The following is a 348-nucleotide window of genomic DNA, read 5'->3' as shown; positions in this document are numbered from 1 at the left end:
TCAGCCGAAGGGGGCTGTTGTACGTCGGCCCGTTGCCGCAACGGGCTTCCTCTCTGCGCCGTTCGCCAAACTGTCCGAGAGATATGACGTCCGGTTGTTTCTCTCCTCCGCCGATCCGACCACCGATCGACCTCAACGATCAATCCGACACAGTCAAGGTGGAATGTCTTCTTGGTACCCTGTTTCATTTGTATCACCTTCGTATTTCTTGAAAAAAAAAAAAAAAAATTAATTTTTAAACGAGATTGTGAACGTAGACGTAGAGTATAACAGACAGATCGGCGAGCCGAGATCTGTTTACCGTGATAACCCGTTAATAGTAGAACAAACGTAGAACAAACATTATGA

General features: G+C 46.3%; 1 protein-coding gene across 3 annotated transcripts in view; it reads left to right on the top strand.

Annotated features, from left to right (window-relative positions):
- The window catches only part of LOC102679423 (long-chain-fatty-acid--CoA ligase 1), a 12,318-nt gene that overhangs the window by 1,401 nt on the left and 10,569 nt on the right, over positions 1–348 (top strand). The window contains exon 2 of one of the 3 annotated variants that reach the window (XM_006619593.2): positions 1–158. This exon is cut by the window's left edge and continues 3 nt beyond it. The exons of the other annotated variants lie outside the window; for them this stretch is intronic. Within the exon in view, the coding sequence (XP_006619656.1) occupies positions 84–158 (75 nt within the window). The 5' untranslated portion in view covers positions 1–83. The remainder of the gene's footprint in view (positions 159–348) is intronic. 3 annotated transcript variants of the gene reach the window in all.

Source organism: Apis dorsata, unplaced genomic scaffold (assembly GCF_000469605.1).
Source record: "Apis dorsata unplaced genomic scaffold, Apis dorsata 1.3 scaffold_425, whole genome shotgun sequence".
Lineage (NCBI taxonomy): Eukaryota > Metazoa > Arthropoda > Insecta > Hymenoptera > Apidae > Apis > Apis dorsata.
This window is presented reverse-complemented; position numbering and strand designations above follow the sequence as displayed.